The sequence below is a fragment of the Leptonychotes weddellii genome, chromosome 2 (genome assembly GCF_054177405.1).
Source record: "Leptonychotes weddellii isolate Sample4059 chromosome 2, ASM5417740v2, whole genome shotgun sequence".
NCBI lineage: Eukaryota > Metazoa > Chordata > Mammalia > Carnivora > Phocidae > Leptonychotes > Leptonychotes weddellii.
In genome coordinates this window covers 89635991-89658354 of record NC_138370.1, presented here as the reverse complement: position 1 = coordinate 89658354, position 22364 = coordinate 89635991, and the positions used below count along the sequence as shown (strand labels likewise).

Here is a 22364-nt window from a genome sequence, read left to right as displayed (position 1 = left end):
GTGACAGGTAAGAGGAACAAAAATCCTCAAGGTTAAAAGCTTATTCTCTATTGTGATGACATTTGGTTCATGTGAATTCTATACATCTTCTAAACAAATGTTAACTCTTTCACTTCCCATTAAGGCATTAGGGTTACAAAGCTGCTTTGCTGTTAAATGTAAAGCGATAAGGAGAAAAGGGTTTTAGTTTTTTATATATTCTGTATTATTTCCTTTAATTCTTAAAACAACCTTGAATTATAGGTATATTTATTCTCACTTTATAGATAAGGAAACTGAAAATCAGAGAAATACAGTGACTCACTCAGGATTATAAAGCTCACTAGAGGTAGAATTAAGCCCAGAAATCCAGGTCTTCTAAAACTGTATGAATTCTAACACACCCCTTCCCCCCAGGCTTTCTCACTAGTCTGTCAACCCAATTCAAAGGAGTAAATCTAGATTTCCCTTCTGCCTGGTAATCCAAAGGAATATTTGGTAATTCTGATAACATAAGAGAAATTGAGAACTAGAGGTGGGTCTCCTAAGGCAACTTTTCCCTGAGGTTCCCTAAGATCGGCAGAGTTTCTAAAATGTTGGGAAAGGAGACAAACAACTAAATCTGAGCCTTTCCACATGAATGAGTATCTTTTGTCACGGATAGAGAGGCTACTTTAATTCAATGCAAACTATTCTGGGGGAAATTTTGCCTCAACTCTCAACTCACTGGATGAAAAAAGCTTAACCTGTGCTGATAAGAGCGCATGTCTAAATTAGGTAACATCCTGCTTTTCTCCACCAGCTTGGAGGCTCTGAATTTTAACATGAGCAGGAGTGTTTCTCCCAGTGAAGGAACTGAAAGAAGCAAATGTGTTGCTCTGGGAGCAACTGGGTATTCAAACAAGATCGGGATCTCAGGGATGAAATTCAACATTCAAATGAGTGATTGAATTAGAAAACATTTATTTTTCCAGCTAAGAGAATCTGAGACTATGATGTAAAACTCTTTTGTTTGAGCATTCTCTATCACCATCTATATAGCCAAACACCTGTTATTTTCACTGAGTTTTAGCAAATGCATCTGATCTATTATCCTTTTGCACAATGTGGACACTTCTGTCTCACAAGGGAATTTGATGTCCATTTTAATTTAGCTTTGAAAGCTCTAATAGCTTATTATGGAAGGTCAAGTAAATCCTTTAAGCAAACTTGCATTTGATGGTTACAGCCACCAGGAAATACAGCTTTAGAGGCAGATTAGAAAATATTTTTAGGTATCAAATATGGGCTAATTCAGGTATTAAAATGAAATGTTCCCAAGTGTGGGTTTTTTTGAAAGGTACTATATCTGAGGCAAGGATTAATTGTAACATTTGTTAATAACCTAACACAGTTTGAAATATCTATCGTATAGCTTTTAGAATTGGACAAAATTTCATTCAATAAGTAAATAACTTACTGCTTTTAAGCCTCAAAAAATCATCAAGATACATACTCTCAATTGAAGAATTAGATCTAACATTTTTGGTAAATTACGGTGGCTTAATTTTAATGTAAAAAAATTAGTAGAAATTTTCACCATAGAACTCATTGCCAATATCAGATAATACTTAACACTGTTACAGACAATAGTATTAGTAGTAGTAGAACAATGTTTCTGATCCTGAAAACATAAAATCTTGCTGAGGATTGTACTTTTTTACTGCATTATCATTATTCCTTCAAATAGTGTCCTCTGCCCCCCTTCTTTTCCAAGTTCAGCAGAACTGCTAATTCACATTAGCTGAAATGTCTATTGTCAAGTGAGCAACTTTTTAGATTAGTGAGCACATTAACTTTTCTAATATGGAAATAAAGATAATAGTATCAAAATGTAATTTAAAATATACTGAAAGACTTGCTGGCTTAAGGAATATATGATAATCTTTTAATTAGTTTGCTTGCCAGCTAGAAAATGAATGAATTCCATCATTTTCACTTCAGTGAAGCACTTTACAAAAAGACACATAAGGTTTTTATTTTATTGATATTGAAAACAAAGCACAATTCTGGTGGTCCTAATAGAAACAGAGTTCAAATCAGGATGTAAAAGTCTACCCTGAGCTGGTAAACCACTTCTGGAGTTATCCAAGTAGCACAGTTTAAGAAAGCCACTAGCCATTACTCAGGGCATGATGACTAATAAGGTGAAGTCTATAATTTACATCATAGAAAGGAACTTGGTAAGGACAAGAGACAGAAGAGGAGACCAAGGGATATATTATCAGAACTAATATTCAACGTAAAAGTTCTAATATGGCCATGCCAGTTGATTCCAATATTGAAATGTGTCAGTGCTACTACCCTTACCCCCTGCTAACCTCAGACCCTCCCCCAGGATGTCCCAAACCTCCCAACTGCTCAGCAACTAAAGGGGCCTGGCTCCGAGTCACCAGCATCCCTCTCCAGCTCTATGGCAGGCAACAGTTCTGAGTGATCAGTTGCAGAGAATGCTGGCTGGTAAATATTTTGAATATTACCCCCTGAATATAATCAGTTGTATGATTTACAAGGAACTTGAATGAATGTACTCAGAAGGTAAGTTATAGAAGAGGAAGACAATCCTACACATTCAAGTAGAGTTGTTCTTCTGATCTAGGTAGTTGTGTACACAGAATGGTGATTGACACCTAGTAGGTGCTCAATGTTTGGTAGATGAAAATATAAATAAATATTGTTCTGGATCTTAAGATTAGATCATTATTGTTTAAAAATGTAGGTTTTATTATTATTTGGGTATGGTGAGATCATCAGATCAGAAGACTGCCATTGAAAAGATAGTTTGATATTCACAGTTCCCAAAGAGGAGAGAGCACACCACACCATCCAGGGCACCGTGGGGTAGCACTAGAGTCAATCAAGAAACAGAGTAAGGGGAATGCATGGGCAAGAGTCTTTACTGTGGTTTCTACAGGAGAGGCAAGACAAGGCAGGGTAAACAGGTTTAGGATTGGCTGGTTGGATGACAATTTCAGCAATCACTGTTGTAAAGGGACTCTTCCTAATTGTGTTATACCTGGCCAGGAGGTGATTACGGCAGGCAGGAAGGAGCAGCTCAGCTTAAGAAGGAAGTAGTTGAGAGGAGGGAGCCTGAACTGGTTGGTTTGCACTCGAAGAACATGCTCTTGGGTAGGTGTTTAATTATCTCTAGGAATTGGATAGCCCTGGGAGAGGCAGTCTTTGCAGGGTCGGCAAGCTCTCAGATGTCAAAGCATCAGAAATATAGAAAATAAAAAGGCATGATTAATACCGTTACATATACTTCAGTCTAAGTTATGTATCTTGAAGCATTCCATAGGTTTTCAGATCCCCTCATCATCCCAGTTGCCATAATTGTACAACCTCCAACTCGTCAATCTGCTTCCCAATATATGTTGCCCCAAGTTGACCATTATTAGAACAGAAAACAGTAAAACATTTTTCTCTTCATGTACACTTTATTCCTATTTATGTAGTCAAAGATCACATTTTTTAAACCATCATATCATATCTGTGTCTGCCCATGAGCTATTTAGTAAGTCTTCAGGTATTTGTTTTTGGCCAATAGATTTTGTTAACTAAATGCTAGCATTGAGATTAAAACTGTCCCTTTAACATTTCATATTTGTTATGTATTCAGTGTTCCAGTCTATCAGCACATTTATAAAGATTGATTCTGTTATTTAACATGCATTACATCTTTCCTAGCTTTGTGTCATACATATATCTTACAAGTATATTTTGTCAGTATGATTTGCGCATCTTCATCAAGTTATTGATCAAGTTGAACAGGCTCAGAATAGCATGTCTTAAGTTAATCAAAAATCTATACTTTTTTTTAATTACCTTAAAATGTGCTCTTCTGAACCTGGAGAATATTGAAATACTTTAGTATATAATACTTTACAGTTTAGTTCATCAGGTCTTTCATCTAAGTTTATGTTTATACCATCATATATATTTTGAAAAGCTGTTCTCTTTGATAGGGAAAGTAGAATCAGAAGATACTGGACATTTCTGCTTTCTACCCTGATCGTCAAAGTATTTCAGCCACCCCCTCTCCAACTGTGAACATGGAATGATATTTCTTGTGTATCTTTTGCTGATTAGAGTTGTTTTTAATTAGCAATTTATGGAAAATAAACTCACTTTGAACTTTAGCCTCCTTCACTTAATTTTTTTACCTTTTCTGCTTATTTTGTTCTGTTAATTTTTTTCATCCTTGGTTATGTGCACTTCCTTTCATCTCATGTACCTGTTTTAAACCCTGGTGTCTGTGAGGGCCCTGTAAGTAGTTAGTTTCTATAGACAATAGCTAATAATATTGACTCTTCAATATGTGGCTGGAACTCTTAATTAATAATCTTATTTTTTCTCTTATTAATCATATTTAATCCTGCCCCTGCTGGTGTTCTCTCTCGCTTGCTCGCTCTCTCTCAAACGAATAAATAAAAAATCTTAAAGAAAATTTAATCCTCATCACAACCCTTCTGATGTCATCTCCATTTTATAGAAAACAAAGTTGATATTTGAAGAGGTTTAGTAATTGCTCCAAACCACACAGCTAAGCCACAGATCGGGCACTTGAATTCAGAGGTTTCTGACTCTTAATCACTATGTTAAATAGATGTTTTCTTCCTTGTTTTGAATAATTATAATTCTCTGTGAAAAACTGTATTTTTTTGAATCCCCTATCCCTCTTTAGCTATACTCCTAGCAATTGCTTCACCCTTTTTCATCAGAATGTTTTAGAATCTGCTTTCCTAAGTTGAAATTTCATATCTAATTACTTTCAGAATTACACGTTTTAAGCACTTTGAACTCCAAGATGACACTGTCATCTCCTTCCCAGAGTTCTGTCACTTCCACATAGACTGTAGAATCACAGAACATTAGAGTGGGAGTATTGAGGATGGAGAGGAGCAGAGAGACTGGAGGTAAGTAGACAAATTGGATTACTATGAAAGTAATTAAGGAAGAAGAAATAAAGACCGACTTTAAACCAACAGAAGTAAGATTATAAAGGAGAGCAATGTGAAAACTATTTCTGAAATAGAATCAATAGGGCTTCTTATTGGATGGATGATGAGGAAGCAAAAGGTAGTAACAGGTCAAAAATAACATCAAGGTTGGGGCTTCCCAATTTTCTATCTGTGCATACTTATTTAAAGTATGCAAGTATGAACTGCTGCTTTTCCTTAAAAACTGAATTTCACCTACGTGAGGACACCAGCTCCTGCCCATTCCTACAGTGGCACAGCATTTTTCCTCATTTAGATGGATACATCATTACACTTCTGAAAGTGGTTTTGATTACCTCAGGAACTTTGAATCCTTTTCTTTGTAAATGCCTTTCCGGATTACCTTTTTCTATTCTATAGGAAGACTTCATGCTCCCTAACAAGCTGGAGAATGTGGAAAACTATTCTTCGATTCCTTTCCTTTATCTCTAAAAAAAAAAAAAAAAAAATTCTACATTGCATCTCCAACGCATATAGGGTGATTTAAACTGGTTTTATAAAAAGAAAAATAAATTTAGTACATGTCCTACATGAAAATAGTCCCTCAGTGCCCAAATTTATTTGGACACAAAATGAACTCAAAGCCTTTATGAATTCTCCAAGAAATTCTTACTGGTGGGCTGGAGTCAGATGTGGGGATGGAGCTGGGGAAAGGTTTATTTCCAGATCCACGCATGCTGCTACTAAATTTTCACTGCTCCTTCCTTTTTGGGCGTCTTACATTTAGTTAAAATGGAAGGGGCATTTGTTTTCTGAGAGGTGATTATAAACGTGGCAGGGATGGAAGTGATGGCAAGAGAAGATATGACAGTAAAGTCCGCTCAAATGCTAACCTTGCACCTGCTTTGACATTTTCATATCTCCCACTCCGTGTCCACAGTCATTCAACAATTTCTATGAGCTCTTTCTTTGCACCATATCCTGCTCCATTTCAAAACTTTCTATCCCGACTCCACTTCCACATTTTTCATCCTGCACCTGGATCATTGCAGCAACATCCAAACTAACCTCCTTAGTTCTCCATTCTTTCCCTTTAATTTATGCTCAGATCAGGGAACATTGAGAAACTTGAAATTCTATTATTCCATTCCCCTACGTGAAACAGAACCTTGCATTTCAGTTAGAAAGCTTCTAGACTCTCCACATGAAATGTAGGAAGAGAAATCTGAGCCTCCAGGTAATTACCAGACACTGTGCTTAGTGCTTTTCACGTGTCCTCAGTTAATATCCTCACAACCACTTGTGAGGCTCATCAGCCCCATATTGAAAGTGCAGAAAGTGAGGCTCAGAGCGCTTAAATAATTTTCCTTAAATCACACAGCCAGGGAAAAGCTGAGAAAGGATTTGACCCCAGGCCTATCAAGCTCTAAAGCCCAAAAAGTCAGATTTTAATATTCTGAATTTGTGTAAAATAACTCTCTAGAGAAGTAGTAACACTCTGATTATAAGGTTTTGGTAACAGCAGTCAATGTCAGTATCAATGGCATGGTTGCTGCTGTCACCGGAACCTTATAATCAGAATTACTTTTCACCATGTTTTTCTTTTAAATAGCCGTTTATATAATTTATGTGATTTCTTGTGTTTGTGCAGCCAGCACCACAGGCGTTAACTGTCCTGGTGGCTATTTTAAATGCCAGAGGGCATGCAGTAGTTATAACAAAGAGCAATATCAACTTTTCTCTCTTTCTGGAATATTAAACTTCAATTAAAATTGGTACAATACAGACTTAAAGAGTCCTACTGTAATCAAACCTGTGCAGTTTCAGAAAGATTAAACGTGCTTGCAGGTACCTTGGGAATTTGAGCCTGTCCCTGAATTGTTTATAGCTCTATTACCTCTCGAGGACCCCGAAGGTCCACATAAAGCTCATCACTTCACACTCTGAGAAAGCTGGATTAAACTAAACCCTCCAATTCCTCTATTGTCTCTCCAGATAATTTTATTTTTGGTTATTTTGCTACAGCATTAAAAAAAATCTTCATAAATTCATTTTTGATATTTCTACAAACTCCTTCATGTGTTTACTTGAAGAAATTCCAGCAATTCAAAAAAAAATGAGCCTAGCCTATGCAAGGTACAAGTGTTTTCATTCCTTTGAGCATTCTTACAAAAGTACACCCTTTAGTGGTGTGTTTACTTATGAAACACTCAACAATGGTATGACGACACTTCAAAAATTCTGAAAGGAACTCGAAGAGAGGAAAACATTATGCTCTGTTAAATAGAAACTTACTCAAAATAAATTACATAATTATTAGGGAAGACTAGAAGAAAATCTGTCACTCTCTCCCAGATAACTCCTTCTTAGAGGTTACCAGAGAAAATGAAGGTTAAATTTCATTATTGACACTGAATTATTAGCTTAACTTTTGTTACTGGAATTTCTTAACGCATTTGGTGTATTAAATTTCATTTAAGTTTTTCAAATAACTAAGCTGTTAATTTGGGGTAGTACTTGAAGGGGAATATATGGTGTCAAGGAGGGTTTTTACTGATATTGCTAGTACAGCCTTATCAGATTTATGGTTTGCCAGGAGTATTTTTACCTCCCATTTTATACATAATATCAATTACTTTTTCCAGAAAAAAAATACATACTTTTTTGTAAAACTTTTTCTAGATAAGATTGATAGTGATAGTGTGTCTTCTTTTAGGAATGTCTGCTCTTAAATAAGAATTCTGGGGGCACCTAAGTGGCTCAGTTAGTTAAGCATCTGCCTTCGGCTCAGGTCATGATCCTGGGGTCCTCGGATCGAGCCCCACATGAGGCTCCTTGCTCACTGGGGAGCCTGCTTCTCCCTCTCCGTCTGCCACTCCCCCTGCTTGTGCTCTCTCTCTGTCTCTGTGTGTCAAATAATTAAATGAAATTAAAAAAAAAAAAAAAGAATTCTGAAGAGTTTTTTGAAGGCTAGAGGTGATGTGGAAGGATTCTTAATTTACCATTTTTCCTTGTCCTTTTGTTGTTTAAAACAGAAACAGAATAATGTTAATAAAATGAAAGGAAATTACATAGTAATTGACCAATAATGACCAATAATGTTGCCATTCCCTACAACTCTTTATAAATAGTTTTGTTACCCCTACTTGGCAAGCAAAGGAAGTGAGGCTTAGGGAGACCTGCCAAAGGCCCACAACAAATGAAGGGTGGCCCTGAAATTGAGCCCAGGACTCCTACATCTGTGCTTTCTCCATGATACTATGCTCTCCCTATCCCTGAGACTCTTGGTAGACACCAACCATTCCATTGTCATGGATTTGGGTATCTTTAGATATGGGAAGAATAAGATTATTTTCTCACAATGTAGTTGATGAAACACTATATATTCTTTTCCAGAGCTGAGTAACTTCAGAGTAGTAAGGTCATACTTCTGTTCTATGAGTTACTATAATGTCATTCTATTTCACAAAATTTCATTATTAACACCTTTAACACTTTAATCCAAAGACTTCTGTTACTGTAGGCATGCTTCTTTTAGATCCAAACTGTGAGACAAAGAATATCACCTTCCTGGGGTTTCTGGACCCATAAGAAAATCAACCAGGGAAGCTCACCTAGGCCTTGGTGTCCAGAGTTTTTATTGGGGTTTCATTTCATAGGCATGATTGATTGAATCACTGGTCATGGGATTGAACTCAGTCTCCAATTCTCCTCCCCTACCTGGAAGTTAGGCCAATATCACCTGGCTCAAAGCCCCACCTCTCTAATTACGTGGGTCGCCTTTCTGGCATGGCCAAACCACATTCTGAGTCATCTTGTTAGCATGACTCAGATATGGTCTCAGGGGCCCACCATCAATAACAAACACATTCCTATCACTCAAGAAAATCTGAGGATTTCAGGCTTATCTTCCAGGAACCAGGGATGATGAAGACCAGCCAAACTCTTTATTATACAATAGCTGCCAACAGAGGATGAGTTTAAACTCTTAAACCAAATATATTAAAAACAACATGATCATCACAGCAGACTTTTCACATACCAACCAGCAAACAGAAATTTATATGATGAATTAAATATTACCATGTTTAAAAAAAAACAGAAATAAATCTACTGGCCAAACCTATAAATATTAACCAAATTTGTGTAAATGTGCCCATCACATTTTAGGAGGTTATTACTTCCTTAAATTTATAGGTGGAAAATTACACGTGTTAGCTTAAGATTTGATCATGGATTAAAGATGGTGCATTTATATTTAGCACCTGAATATAAAACCACTTCTAAAGCCACACAGATTGTATCACAGAAGCACAGAATTTTAAATCCGAACATCAGTGACTACTTGCACAATTGAAAAAAAATAAAAACCAGATTCTTATACTAGGTAATTATTTCTCTCAGGATCTTTTATTTCAAACCATACCAGAGATACCATCATTTGTCACAGGAACCTATTTTAATATTGACAATGTTAGCATTCAGTTCCAAACCTTAATTCCCTAACCTAAAGATAAATCCTGACTTGCCTGGTTTTGTTCTAAGTGAAGAAGAAAGTCAGCTTCATTGGGATAATAATTCTGCATGTATTGGGCTACCTTCACTGCCATTTCTTACTTTCCCCATCATGGCAACTGCTACAGGACTCCTCCAGATACTAGAGGCCCTATGGGCTCCCATCAGCTCACATTCCTGTGTGGCCCATTAGTTTCACTTTAGGAAAACAAATTGTCTTTAGAAACATTAAAGTGCTCCTCAAATTTAAGGGCCTAGTTTCATAAACCATTTTCTTCATATATATTGCGTGAATACATGTGTGTGTGTGTGCACATGTATGCACATGCACTCATATGTCTTTTAGGTTAAAAAGTTCTAATTTCATTTTTCAAGTATGCTCCTATCATCTGGGAAAATTTATTCTTTTCTATGTGAAAAGCAATAGCTTTTAAGGAAGCCACTTTAAAAAGCAAAGCAAAACAATTTTTTTTTCTAGAAACAGCTCCAAAACATACTACCAAATGTAAACATACAGAAACTTTATCATAAACCCATGTAAACTGTAAATGCAAATTTTCGTACTATGATATAGTTAACCAAAGAATGAAAGTCTGTATACTGAGGAAGTGGGACATTCTAACCAAAATTAACTGCAGAGAAACACTTATAAGTTTTTCCAAACTATGTTGTAATGAAGTTTTAGATTTTTTTTTCTGCTATAGAGTATAGAATGTTTATTTGGTTACCTATCATTGTGGGGTTTTCTAATTACATTGGTTTTTAAACTTGCTAATCTGAGAAATATGGAAATAGGCAACAAGTCTAGTCATGAATGGAAATTTAAAAGGTTCTATTTATAAAGATTCAGAGAAAAATATTTTTAAAAAATTTAAAAACTACTATTCTATTACGCTCAGCAAAATAAGTGAGACCGAGAAAGACAAATACCGTATGATTCCACTGATAAATAGAATCTTAAAAAAGAGAATAAACAAACAAAAAGCAGAATCAGAACTATAAATACAGAGAATAAACTGATGGTTGCCAAAGGGGAGGGAGACAGGGGGTTGGGCAAAATGGGTGATGGAGAGTGGGAGATACAGGCCTGCAGTTATGGAATGAGTAAGTCAGAAATAAAAAGCAGAGCATGAGAAATAGAGTCAATGATATTGTAATAGTGACGGAATGGGACAGACAGTAGCTACACTTGGGGTGAACATACCATAATGTATAAACTTGTCAAATCACTAAGTTGTACACCTGCAACTGATGTAACATCATGTATAAACTAGACTCAAATTTAAAAAGGTAAAATACCATTCTTATACTAGCAAGAATTTAAGTAAATATTATCAAAGATTATAATAAACTGATTCTTCAGTGTTGCTCAAATACCCGAATACCAATTTTTTTCTCTTTTTTTCTTTTAGTTTTTTTGGGGAATTTTTCTAAGGAATATAGCATCACTTTTTGCTTGATAAAAATGTATTATCTTCACATCTATTTGGAAGTATTTAAATGCATAATTTATGAAAATCTTACAATTTTTATTCTATATAGAATTTAAATATATAAGTTCATAATAATAAATAAATATGTCTGTCTTGCACCTGAATAATAATTTTTAATTACAGTCTCAAAAGTGTTTTCAAATATTACTTATATAAGTATTAAATTTCCCTGTGAGTTACCCATATGTCTGTGGGTGAACTGAGAGTTTAACGGAGATCATTGAGAAAGTTAGCATAAGAGGGAGGTGGTCAGAATCAGTTCACAAACTTACTCACTAGTATTTATTGACTGCTTGCTATTGGCAAGATACTGGGCTTATAGCAGTGGATGAAACAGAACCCAGAATTGCAGAGCCTATCATTTAGTGAGGAAGACAGACGTTAAGAAATAATTATACAGACCAATATTCACTTGCAAATCGTGCTGTGTACTATGAAAAAGAAATGAAGGCTATAAGAGAAGTCTTAATATAGACTTAATTTAGATCAGAACTTGTCAGTAAAGTCTTCTTTGTAGATATGACAAAATAAGTTATCAAAAAGAGGTATCACATTTATCCACGGGAAGAGTTGGAGTAGGGACATTCCAGTCTGAGAAAACAATATATAGGAGGATGCTAAGGTAGGAAAGCACTTGGTGGGTTTCAGGAAAAGATTAACGTGACTGAAATACAGTGAAGGGTGGAGGATAGTGTAAAATGAGACTAGAGAGAGAAGCAAAGGTCATATCATGCAAGGCTTGGAAATATCCTAAGAATTTTGTATTTTATCATAAATGCAAGGAAAAATCAAGGATAGATTTTAAATAGAAAGTTATAAGATCATATTTGTGACTTTTAAATATTACTTTGGCTGCTATGTAGAAAATGGATGGATGTAGCCGGAGAGGAAATGGGTAGACGAGTTAGGAGTCTGTGCTACAAGCCCATGGAATAAAATGGTAGATGAGGCCAGGTAATGGTGATGACCGAATTGGAGAAAAGTAGATAGATTTAAGATACATACTGGAGGTAGTATTGATAGGCTATGATAATAGCCTGGATTCAGGACAGAATGAGGAAAGAGATGTCAAGAACAAAAATCTAACTTTTCCTACATAGCCATGAGTTGGCTGATGGCTGATAGTGTCATTTAATGACATGGAGGAACCCTGGAGAAAGAGCATATCTGGTAGAGTTGAGAGGTGGAGATGAAGAGTTCAATTGTGAGACTCATTAATCCCACTTTGTTCTAAGTATCAGACTTACATTTTATAGTAACATAGCCATCATCCCAGCCTTTTTGGTCCATGTCCTCCACTAGGAAAATCTTGATATGGATTACGGGTTCCTGGAACTAAGATGCTGCTTTCAAGAATTAATGAAGAAGGAGAATTAACTTTTTAAGCTAACATTTTAGACTTTTGGCCCCAGATAACAAAATAATATGTGCTTAATTTCAAATTAAAAGATTTGGAAGAGAATAATCAGTCAAGAATTAAGCATCGTGGCTAAACCCTCTAAAACCTGATAGTCTGCCTTCCCAAACACACTACCTACATCTTAGCCCAAACTTTTCCATGCAAGAACACTTCCAGTGTTCTTTCTGATATTGAATGCAAATTTGGGGGCCATTTTATGTTGCCTTTATCTAAAGCTCTTTTAAAAGATTTCCTACTAACTCTCAGTGATTTATAGGCTGGAGCCACATGGCGCTGGTTGTGACTATTTGGACAGATCAGGAGGGAAGCAGGCACAGGAAGAGAATTTAAGATACACGTCACAGAATCCTCACATGACAGAATCCCAAAATCTACAGTGAAAACAGAAAAGAGGGTCTAATAGCTCTTTTACTGATAAAAAGATGGCCTGGTGGTTTCATAATATCCACATTATAGTTGAGTAGTAGGATCATAGCTTATTAAAAAAAAAAAATGGAGGCAGGGCAGTAACGACAACAATAAACAACATACATTGAATATCTATCATGCACTAAATGCTTTCCCTATGTAATATTATTTAATTTACTCTGAACCCCTTCAAGATAAGTACTCTATGACTAGCATTTTAGAGAACAGGACATGAGGCTTAGAGGTCATAAATCATTTGCCAGGGGCACCTGGGTGGCTCAGTTGTTAAGCGTCTGCCTTCGGCTCAGGTCATGACCCCAGAGTCCTGGGATCAAACCCTGCATCCAGCTCCCTGCTCAGCGGGAAGCCTGCTTCTCCCTCTCCCACTCCCCCTGCTTGTGTTCCCTCTCTTGCTGTCTCTCTCTTGGGTCAAACAAATAAATAAAATCTTTAAAAACAAATAAATAAATAAATCTCTGTGTCTCTCTCTGTCAAATAAATAAAATCTTAAAAATAAAAAAATAAAAAATAAATCATTTGCCAAAGGCCACACAGGTAGAAAACGGGAGAGTGAAATGGCCAGATATATCTGACTCCAGAAGTGGAGTTTCCTAACACTGTGACACATAGCACGAGCACACAAAAGATGAGATGAAGAAGCCTCAGTATTTCTTCAGTGTCAAAAGCTGGAAATAAAAACAAGATTGCTCATACATTGGTCCCCAAATATTTGGGAATATTCCAAAAGAAGGAAAGTGTCCCTGCTGTGCAGGACCATCCTATTCTTACATGGGCCTCCTGCACACAGAGCCGACCACTTATAGGCATTGAAAACTACCTTGAGCTCAGCATAATTTCTTACAAATCTGGAGATATTTGAATTTAATAATACAGTTCCTATCATTGTGAATTTCATCCTTGCTTCTTAAGAAACTGTTAACCTATAATTGTTGATTTCTTTTTCTTTAAATTTCAATGACTAAAATTCATTTTCTATCACCTGGTCCATGATCACTGCACCCCTATTTTTAAACCAATTTAGATGAGTACTTCACTGACCTTTTCTAACACAAAGTATGGATTGGTGAATTATTTTTAGTTGAAAAAATTTGCTTTAGTTTGAGTTTCTAAAAACCAGTAAAAGAAATGCAGTGAGATATTTCAACTGTTTTTAGCAAAATTCTAAATGATATAATAGCAATTCTATTAAATATGGCCATTTCTACAAAGATGCAAATACAATGAAGAACACAAAACTTTGTCACCCTTCAGAAACACAGGCATGGGCCACTCCACTCTAATACCACTCATTCCCTTTCTCGCCGCACAAATGCAGCAGCTCCCCTTTTCAGCAATTCCAGTACATCTGACTGAACGCACTCTTAAATGATGAAGAGAATTTACAAGATAAGGGGCAAGGGCCATTCCACTTGAGGGGGACAGTGCATACAGTGTACAGCAAAGACTTGAAGGGAATCATCAGAAATTGGGGGTGGGGAGGATGAATGCTGGTAGGAGATGAGGCTGTGTAGACAGGTTTGGGACCAAATGTTGAGGGTCTTTTATGCTGAGGGAGGGAGTCAGGCAGATACTTAAGGAACAACAAACTATTGGCAACCCATTTTCTTTCTTTCACAGGCTTCATGTACTTCCTTCACCTCCTGTTATTATATAAGTTGGGGGAAAAAAAAAAAAGCTAACCATACAAACTAGCCAAACAAAGCTAGCTTCTTTTTCCATATCCACTTGGAGCGTATTTCTACAATTCAATATATTTAGCAGCCTGATACTATGGTTCTCTGTATGTGAAATTGTTCTTTGGCACGAAGAAAAGCCATGACTAATTCAAAGGAGGCCTATTTGGGTGGAACTTTTGAAGACTATAAAGCAATTGAAAATACAGACAGAAAAATAAACTATTTTTCAGGAGAAAAAATACACATCTACTGCTGAAGCCATGGGTATTCTTTTTATAAAAGACATGTTTCATCTTTTACGCCTATGCAATTTCCCTCTATGCCAAAAGATTCCTCTATGTATTAAGGGACCAACTCAAATGAAGAAGAACAATGACAATTATACAAGGTTTCCCCAAACCCCCTCCAATATATCCGGATGTCACATAAATTTATTTTTGGAATTTTCTGACCTGGTCAGGGCCAACTGAACAGAAGATATGTGGCATGTACATACGTATTGTATGTGTGATTTTAAAACTATTTTTTTAACTGGACTCATTTTACATACAAAATCTTGACTTCAAGCCAACTAAATTTCCAGATTATTTGGCTTTTTCAGTACCTTCTACTTTTACTATAACCAGGACTTCAACTTCAAAGAAAATTGCTCTGTAAGATTTAACACATTTTCTCATTGCAGGTGTGTGCTTCCTCCAAGGCAGGGAACATATTCTATTACTGGCCCACATGCTGAGGGACCAGCAGAAATGTGGCAAGTTTGGTAGAACCTGGGCAACAGGCAAAATAAAATCCTGTTAACAGGTCTAGTGAACTTGGAATGTGTTCTATCCCTCTAATAAATGTTGGTCTTATTTTTGTGGGGAGTGCTGAGTGTTGTTTGTTGCAAGCGCTTGTCATTTAATTTATTGAAATTGTGAGAAGAATGGGTGGCTATGACAAAATGCACTAAGTGCAGACTCTTTCAAGTTATTCATTAAAATCATTAGTCCTGTTTCGCCCCCTCTTAAACACAAATGTATTAACATCAAGACTGGTGGAATGATTACCAGGCTTCATGACACCTAGAGGTCGTAATATTTGTCACCTTAATTTTACAATACAATTAAGTAATGATGGATTTAAACAAATGCATTTATAGTACATTTGAGAATCCTGGGGTAAAAATAGGATCAAGATAAATTTTCCCACATTCTAATTAACATTTGCTTGGTCTTAGGAGCACGGCATTCCTACCGACATGGGCTACGCGGTGGCCCCTCACCATTCGGGCGTCTACCCTGTACATGTTCAGCTTTATGAGGCCTGGAAGAAGGTTTGGAATATTAGAATCACCAGCACTGAAGAATATCCACATCTGAAACCAGCTAGATATCGGAGGGGCTTCATCCACAAAAACATCATGGTGAGCTTCCTCCGGTATGCATAGGGTACAACTAATTCTTCCAGATTTACATTCTTCATTTGAAGAAAGAACAAAAGAGAAGAGCAAAATGTTGAGCGCTTAACTATAGGAAAAGCTTCCTGCTGGAGGAAGTATATTTATCATATCTAAGCAAAGGATGTTTTAATTAAAGTCACTTCTTTACAATTCTTTGAATATAAAATGTTTGTTTTGTTTTGTTTTTTTACTGACACTACTACTATTAACCAGGAACTGATGTTAAAATACTAAGGAAATAATATATCTGACTTGCAGATAGTTTACAGAAGCCATTATCTCTTCAAAAAGTTACTTAGTATGTAAAACGAAAACCAACTCTCTCTCTATTAACCATGCTGCTCTTTTACAAGTTAAACTGTTCTCTTTACCATGTCAAACCAAGCAAACAAACAAAAAACTTGACTACTTACAACAAGAAGCTATACATGAAGTCCTGCATAATCACTAACAGATCATAATACGGAGTACGAATGTAACAGATGAAGTTAATTAAGTCATTTGCATCCATTGTCAAATTCTCTCCAAAGCTTCCCTATTTTGTGTTTTTGTTTTTTTATTTTTTACATTGGTGACACTTGCATACTGTCAAGATATGTTATTACCTAATACTTTGTGTGGCCTCCCAAAGGAACTAAATCCTACTTTTTGCCCAAACTAGAAAATCCAAAGAGTGCTGATGAAGTTAGGAAGCGACTTCCTGATTTAGACTCACCCTGGGAAGAAATACCACACAGAACACTGTGTGGTGAGGCACTGGAACTCTCTGTCAGACTACGTTTGACCAGATGCCTACTCTCTAGAAGTAGGTGTAACTCACTTCTTTTCAGACAGTTTTCTAATGTCTGCAAAAATTACAGAATGGATAATGACATTTAATTTGGATCAACTTGCATCTTGACTTTTTCCTCATTAAAAACTGTTGTAAATGCTAGATGGGGACATAATGGCTCTATTTCAGCCCCGTCTGCCCTTCTTCTTTGGAAAATATACTCCTATGCCTCAAGTTGCCAGCCTTTTGACCAGAGAGAGTTTAGGACACCTGGGTTATAATTCAAGAGTATTCAATACTTTCCTGCCATTTCTAAATCATATGCAGTCTTAGTAGAATAGTGAACGTAAGTCTCTAAGGACTTTATTAAATGTTGTCCTCTTTTGTTTCTGTTTCTGGCTGTATTGCCAGAAAATTTGCTTGGCTGTGTCCCATGGGGTATGTTCATTTTTTGTTTCTCCTGAAAACATAGTTTACCTGTATTATAAATGCACAAATCTTACAGGTAATAAAGGCTCTCATAGATTTCCTGTTTTGATGGAAGTGTCCCTATGGCTCCAGTTTTGTAGCAATCCATGAAAGCCTCTATATTTGCTTTGTGGGCTCTTGGATAAGAATGTCCAAGTGGGAAGTGCTCAGCAGGCAGTTGATTATGCAGTAAAAGAGAGAGAACATGGCTTGGAGTCATCCAACTAGAGGTGCAAGTTAAGACCACAAGAGCCAATATGCCTTCCTAGGAAGAGAATGAAAAGAAAAAATCACACCCACATTTTGTTTTATGAGATGAGGGAAACTTTTTTTTTAATATTCACAAATCAAATTCCAAAGGCCTTAAATGAAACTCATTACTTCTCTTCAAGCCAGCTATATTGATCCTGCTATTCCTAATTCAGTTCTGCAATTCAAAATCATGCTGGCCACTGCCTTCCAACTTCCAGTCTCTACATTCCATCAGTAATTCCTTTACAATACATTTTTATTTCCCTTAGTTTCCCACAGCCTAATTCACTGCCTTGATTTCATGTGTAAACTGTGCTGCTGGTTCCTACTTTGTTTATAGCTTCCATTTACCCCCCACACTACAGCCTATCCCACAGAATAGTGCCAAACTTTTATTCTTTTTAAAACACTGCCTTCATTTGGGCCTTCCTAACCTTGATACTTCCAATTATCTCCACACCCCTTAACTTGCTCTTCAGGTATCCAAAAACAGTTTAGATTAAATCTACCTTTCTATCTTCTGTTTTCCCGTAGCTAATACAGACTCACTCCAGCCCAAAAGTTCTAAAACAGCATTACTGTGTCCATGTCTTTGTCATTTTTTCTACCTTGAAAGACTTTCTGACCACTCTCTACCTACTCTTCTTCCCTTTATTCCTCAATATCAAGCCCATATCCTATAATTTAATGTAAAGCACCTTGGTGTATAACAGCTGAGCAGCTAACTCAGGCCTACTGTCCTGTGAATTCCCATAACAGATCATCTTATAACTCCGCTAAGAATATAAAAGCCTACTACATTTCAAGGTGTTTGTGCCCTAACCAGAGTCTCTGGGTTTCCAGTCCTAGTGCTTTGCCTGCTAGACAAATTCGGTCTTCATTCAGTAAGAAATTAAGGAAAAACCAGGACTCTCTACCCTAACCCCTGGTTGCTAAATGTGACTCTCTGGAGAAAGCCAGAGCCCTCTAAGCAATTAGACTACAGATCCTGATTATCTACTTTCTGTTTCTAATGGAGGTGTCCATTGATAAAGATTCCCATTAGTCATGCTGCCAGCCTCCTAGGTGGTCTTTACTGGTGGCTTCTAGAAGCATTTGTTGACAGCGGCTCCAGGTTTAGGTCTTAGGTACAGGATATTGGCTTCAGGTCCCATTGGTCAAGACTTTTGTTGGTTAGGCTTTCTTAACCATCTCCCAGTTATTGTCAGCAAGGTTTCCATAGTCTCCTCAATGTCTCAAAGTTTGAATTTGATAGTGTTACAGTCCCAGAACCAGTTCTACAGGGCAGTCCATAGCAAAGTACCAAAAAAACAAACAACAAAAAAATAAAAAACCCTCTCTCATTCCTTCTCTAACACAAGAGAGCTATTTCAAGGAACATGTTCAGTGTCTGTAGCATTGAGCTCAGTGAGCAAGACAATGGAATATGACCCTGTCACATTCTAAGTATCTCCTCAGCCTCCTGTGGTGGCCCGCTGATCATCCTAGGGCTCATGGTAGCTCTTATCCTCTCGGCTCTTATCCTTCCCAGAGTTGCAGGGTAAAGCCCTTGCACTTCCTCTTCTCAGTGTTCAAACTCAAATAATTTGAGAAATAGACAAAACTCAAATTTCTTTTCTCTCTCCATTTTGCATAGAATCAGCAAGGCAATCAAGTCCCAAAGACAGCTCTTTATGTTTCCATAGTTTTTCAAGCAAGATATTCAAACTGAATCCCAAAAGTGATTCAGAATCATCCACTTTTAAAATGTAAAACTAACCTAGCATTTGATCACATGTGGGCACTTCATTATTTAGCTTTGGGGCATTTCTCTTTATTCTGATATAAATTCTTCAAGAGTAGAAAGAATATATCTTTGTGTTCTCCCACATGGACTTACATAGAGTTGAGAATATGTATTTGTTTAAAAAAAATGAGTAAATGCTGTGTAAAGCTTTGATTTCCAGGAAAGTGATATTTTCATGAATTGTTAGGGAATATATTTAATTCAGTTAGAATATCTTTGCACCGGGTTCTTGTTTGCCATTGATTTTGCAGAATGTGTAGTACTTTTAAACATAAACATCACCAGAGCTAATACTTGGCAATAAATTGAAGTTCTTTTAACTATTTCACCAAGATAGAATAGCTCCCAAGGATATTTGACCAATTTACAAAAATAAATAGGATATATAAAGTTTCAATTTACACAGCAATGTATGATATACTGATTGAGCTAAGAATTGTGTTTTTTGTAAGAAACTTTCAAGGACTAGATTGAAATTGATTATAATACAAAAACTAAAAAGAAAGAACTAGTATATTTGTAGAAGGTTGCAAAGCATGAAAAGTCCTACATAGGTAATATTTTGAAAGCACGTACTGAGCCAGATGTGCTTTAAGAATAAAGACAGAAAAAATGAAGATCAATTTACTGAGGACAATAAGCAGAAGACTTGTATATTTAAGATTCTGTAAGCTTGTAGCTCTCCAAAGTATATTCATTAATTGTCTACTACTTCAAGTATACAGTGAGAAACACAGGTCATTATGAAGTCGTTATATAAAATTTAGCTAAAGATTGTACCATCCTGCACAGCACTAATTCACACTTTCTTTTATAATTGCACTGTTATTTTACCAGAAAAGCTGTAAGAATTTGAAAAACATACCCTTATCATGAATGTGTATAAGTGAAACAAATAATGGCTTTCATATACAAAGGATGAAAATAAGGTTTTTTCCTAAATGATGTTTTATTATTGTTTATGACAGTTTATAAAAATTAATAATCAAAAGCATAATCTCTTTTTAACTTTTGGAACTGGCAGGCTTCAGACTTAAAATCTGGGGCAGTAGTCCTTCCATACTGGAGAAGACACTATGGTTTGTGTCTCAAATATTTGTTCGAATTTAAAATCTCATTTCTTTTTATTTAAACTCAATTAGCCAATTTATTTTTTTTAATATTTTATTTATTCATTTGAGAGAGAGAGAGACAGAGCGAGGACAAGCAGGGGGAGAGGTAGAGGGAGAGGGAGAAGCAGACTCCCTGGGACCCTGGAATGATGACCCAAGCCGAAGGCAGATGCTTAACCATCTGAGCCACCCACCTGCCTCTCAATTAGCCAACTTATAGTACATCATTAGTCTCAGATGTAGAGATAATTTATCAGTTGCATATAACACTCCAGTGCTTATCACATCACGTGCCCTTCTTAATACCCATCACCTAGTTACCCCATCCCCCCATCCACCTCCCCTCCAGCAACCCTCAGTTTGTTTCCTATAGTTAAGAGTCTCTCATGTTTTCTCTCCCTCTCAGATGACCTCCCATTCTGTTTTCCCTCCCTTCCCCTACAGTTCTCTGCCCTGTTTCTTATATTCCACATATGAGTGAAACCATACGGTAATTGTCTTTCTCTGATTGACTTATTTCACTCAGCATAATACCGTCATTTCTTAAGAATCACATTAAGTTAATAATTGACTTCATTTTCTAGTGCATGTGTAGACTTTGGCAGAAAGTATTATCCTTAAAATTTTTGCCTACTAGATTACAGGGTAGACAATTCCAATATTTTTAAAGTCTCATTTTCACTTCTTTTTTATTTCTTAAGATGCTGGAACATACTATGCTTCATAGCAGCAGTACTGATTTGGAGATTTAAAATAGACAAGTGGCTAAAATAATTCAAAGTCTATCTTAGTTTTAAAATATTTCTTCAACTTTCTTCAGTATTTTCTTTACTGATGTCATTCTTGCATTCCCAGAGTGTGAAGGATTTTCTGGGTCTTAGTTAAGAGTTGAATAATGACACCAGCTTATGCATCAGCTTCCATGAGAAAAAAACCCCAAGTTTCAACAAATTAATGGTTGAAAGAACTTTTTCCTTACTTGTTTATTCTTCCTTCAGGTTCTTCCAAGACAAACCTGTGGGCTTTTCACTCACACAATTTTCTACAAAGAATATCCAGGAGGTCCTAAAGAGCTGGACAAGAGTATCCAAGGAGGTGAACTTTTCTTCACTGTGGTTCTCAATCCAGTAAGTACTTTGAGTTATTCTCCAAAAGAAAAAAATGATGAAAAATGACAGGGTGGCTGAAAATTACCCTGACAAAAAGGCCAGAGTTTGGGTAGTGTCAGCCAATTCAATATGAAGTTTTAGCTCCAAAACAGAAAAAAATTCAATGGAACCACATCTGGAGATGAGGGCAAACGCATTCTACAAGGAGCAGTGACATGAGGAACTTATGGAAAGCCAAGAGAGTGCTCCAGAACCTCCTTTGCATTGAAAAGTGTTCAGAATTCAGAGATTTCTTGCTTTTATGGAGAACAAGATCTTTTTTAAGTTTTTATTTGAATTCCAGTTAACATAGAGCATAATGTTAGTTTCAGATGTACAATATAGTGATTCAGCACTTCCACACAACACCTGATGCTCATCAACGATGCCCACCTCCCCTCCGGTAACCATCAGTTTGTTCTCTATAGTTAAGAGTCTGTTTCTTGGTTTGCCTCTCTCTCTTTTTTTTCCTTTGTTCATCTGTTTTGTTTCTTAAATTCCACATATGAGTGAAATCATATGGTATTTGTCTTTCTCTGACCGACTTATTTCACTTAGCATAATACTCTCTAGCTCCATCTACATCATTGCAAATGGCAAGACTTCATTCTTTTTATGGCTGAGTAATATTCCATTGTATAGATCTACCACCTCTTCCTTTTTTTTTTTCAATTTTATTATGTAATGTTAATCACCATACATTACATCATTAGTTTTTGATGTAGTGTTCCATGATTCATTGTTTGCGTTTAACACCCAGTGCTCCATTCAATACATGCCCTCTTTAATACCCATCACCAGGCTAACCCATCCCCCACCCCCCTCCCCTCTAGAACCCTCAGTTTTTTCTCAGAGTCCATAGTCTCTCATCATTCGTCTCCCCCTCCAATTCCC

General features: G+C 36.5%; 1 protein-coding gene and 1 long non-coding RNA gene across 10 annotated transcripts in view; one reads left to right on the top strand and one right to left on the bottom strand.

Moving 5' to 3' along the window:
• LOC115942825 (uncharacterized) overlaps positions 1-22364 on the bottom strand; it is a 455446-nt gene that overhangs the window by 333285 nt on the left and 99797 nt on the right. The gene's annotated exons all lie outside the window — the stretch shown is intronic.
• The window catches only part of LOC102741513 (N-deacetylase and N-sulfotransferase 3), a 163769-nt gene that overhangs the window by 68322 nt on the left and 73083 nt on the right, over positions 1-22364 (top strand). For all 3 annotated transcript variants that reach the window (XM_081812939.1, XM_081812938.1, XM_081812937.1), the window contains 2 exons: positions 15711-15896; positions 21321-21449. In XM_081812939.1, coding sequence (XP_081669065.1) covers positions 15711-15896; positions 21321-21449 — 315 coding nt within the window. The remainder of the gene's footprint in view (positions 1-15710; positions 15897-21320; positions 21450-22364) is intronic.